Genomic DNA, 2723 nt, shown 5'->3' with positions numbered 1-2723 from the left:
CTGAGGAGGCTTTGTAACTCCTAAAGTTTTGCAGTATCTGGAGGCAAAAGCTCTGCGAAAATCCAATTGGGTTACGCTTTCCCCACCTTTATGATGCAAAAGCCAAGCATTTTGAACCGACACGTCTATAAGCCATGTGAAAATCGAATACCACCATTTCCTTCCACGAGCACCAATCCTATTGTATTGCAAAATGGAATGTGGCAAAGGAACCATTACCCTTTTTCTTTCGGCCCGCGAATTTCTTCCGATGGTAGTCAATGGTAATTTGCCATGTATGGTTGAAGCAACACTTACGACTGCATTGTCAACCCATTTGGTCACTTTTATGCCTGTATCTTTCATTATTGCACTTTCCACATGGCCCCGCTCTCGTTTTTTCAATTCCTCTCTTGAATTTAGAGGGCATGATTTTGGAATCATATTTTCTCGAATGGTGCCTGTTCCTTGGTAACCCCGTTCTTTCAGTCCAACTAGCGCCGAGGTAGTAGTGAATAAATTGTCGAAGTGGAGGGAAAACTCTAGATGTTTGATGGTTTCATCAAATTCATCCAACATGCAAAACAACGGCGTTATGTTTTTGCCATATTTATGATATTCTGTTTTCATACGAGGATTTGTTCCCTGATACATTTCAAAATTTATTAAATATCCAAGAGGGGTATTCAAACTCCACATTTTGTAACCGAATCTTAATGGTTTGCCTCTTATGAATTGTTTACAACCATGACGCCCATAATACTCTATCATCGATTCATCGTACGACAGGTTCCTCTCGGGATGAAAGTGCTTCTGGAAACGCTGTTTCAAGGCATCAGTATATGGTCGTAGCTTCCATATTTTATCATTTATCTGCTGCTTTGCATTATCTATGAAATGTATGCTGCGGAAAATTGTATCAAAACGGTTTCTGCGCATAGCATCGCTAATCATCATCTGTTTCATTGACCAATACCCTCTTCTTACAGGAAGAAAGGAGTAACCAGTGACTATAAGTATTCCAATGAAAACACGCATTTCTTGTGTTGTTATTTGTGGGTTCACCTGACCACAATATACGGCATAGCTATTGCTTTCCGTACAAAGCATTTCAATCAATTCGTCGTCAAAAAATTTTTCAAATTGCTCATGGGGCGATAGGTTAACGCAGTCAAGATAGCTTGGCTCTGGAAAAATTTGTTGGTACCTTGTGTTATTATCCTCAACCCACTGAATTATAGGTTCTCTTCTTTGTTTAGCTCGTTTTGTTGGTCCTTGCTTCTTTTTCTTTTGCTTTGGCAATTTTTTCTGAGCAGCAGTCGGTTTTAAAGTTGGTGGTCGTTGACTCCGTTTTTTGGTTTCAGAGGGTAATACGTTTTTACAAACAATCTTACTTGGTGTTTTTTCCAAAATCAAACTGGAAGTTGACGACTCAAATGTTGGTAAAGTGGCATCTAAGACATCAACATCCAAATTGTGGGACGAATAGTTCAAGACATCCCTTAGCGCTTCATCCAAGAAATCTTCCTCAGCAGTATTCCGCATGATAACTTGGCAGGATTGCGTTAACTGTGCTTTAGGCAAATTATCTGGTCGTCCACTGCCATCCTCATCGCCAGAATCTTCATCTGTTTCAATATTTTTACCGCTCGGAGGTTCAATAACTATTTTTTCAATAATCTGAACATAAGTAAAAACATGAAAATAAAGTTATAATATTCTTGTGTAGTTATGCACACGGATAAAAAGTTCCCTGTTGCTAATACCTAACAAAACCAGCAAAAAGTACGGGGGATGCCCACTGTTACATATATGTAACGCCTTCATTATCGGCTCTTCAGGGAGCACTCCTCCCAGGAAATATTTTTTCTCTCATTTTTATAACTTTCTTTGCATATTTATCAATAACTTTTAATAAACAATATTCATCTTATCAGACATATAAATATATTAATATCTATATTTACCTTCGACGTGACGTCATTTCTCCGCTTTTACCACTTCTAAAAAACTTCACTTCGCGCACAAGTAACTGCGTTGAAATTGAAAAGAGAACTGACTTGATTTTCAAAACCAATCGCTTGCAGTGCTGTATTCTAATAAATGGTAGACCTAAATTCTGATTCGTAGAAGTATGCTGCTCTCAGCTAGCGCTTAAAGTTTGAATGCGGTGCGTTACATATATGTAACAGTGGGCTTGAATGGGTTAAAAAAGTGAAGTAAATGATTTAGAGAAACTCAATATCAATTGCTAAGTGTGTATATACAAGAATATAGACTTTATACCTAAATATAAGATTGTGGAATTCTTCCAAAGGCACTGCCGTTATAACTTTATATCCACTTCAGTAAGATGAAGAAGGTTAATTAACTTAAATAAGTGAAGTAAATGATTTAGAGAAATTCAATATCAATTGCTAAGTGTGTATATATACAAGAATATCGACTTTGTACCCAAATGTAAGATTGTGGAATTCTTCCAAATGCACTGCCGTTATGGCTTTATAGCCACTTTAGTAAGATGAAAAAGGTTAATTAACTTAAAAAAGTGAAGTAAATGATTTAGAGAAACTCAATATCAATTGCTAAGTGTGTATATACAAGAATATAGACTTTATACCTAAATATAAGATTGTGGAATTCTTCCAAAGGCACTGCCGTTATAACTTTATATCCACTTCAGTAAGATGAAGAAGGTTAATTAACTTAAATAAGTGAAATAAATGATTTAGAGAAATTCAATA

At 36.4% G+C, this 2723-nt stretch overlaps 1 protein-coding gene across 1 annotated transcript; it reads right to left on the bottom strand.

Annotated features, from left to right (window-relative positions):
* Positions 1 to 297: 297 nt before the first annotated feature.
* LOC126767528 (piggyBac transposable element-derived protein 3-like) lies at positions 298 to 1659 on the bottom strand (the record flags this gene model as incomplete). Its single annotated transcript, XM_050485000.1, has 1 exon — positions 298 to 1659. A coding segment is annotated over one exon (1362 nt), but the record flags the coding sequence as incomplete, so codon positions are not given.
* Positions 1660 to 2723: the final 1064 nt, after the last annotated feature.

Source organism: Bactrocera neohumeralis, unplaced genomic scaffold (assembly GCF_024586455.1).
Source record: "Bactrocera neohumeralis isolate Rockhampton unplaced genomic scaffold, APGP_CSIRO_Bneo_wtdbg2-racon-allhic-juicebox.fasta_v2 ctg7599, whole genome shotgun sequence".
NCBI classification, from domain to species: domain Eukaryota; kingdom Metazoa; phylum Arthropoda; class Insecta; order Diptera; family Tephritidae; genus Bactrocera; species Bactrocera neohumeralis.
This window is presented reverse-complemented; position numbering and strand designations above follow the sequence as displayed.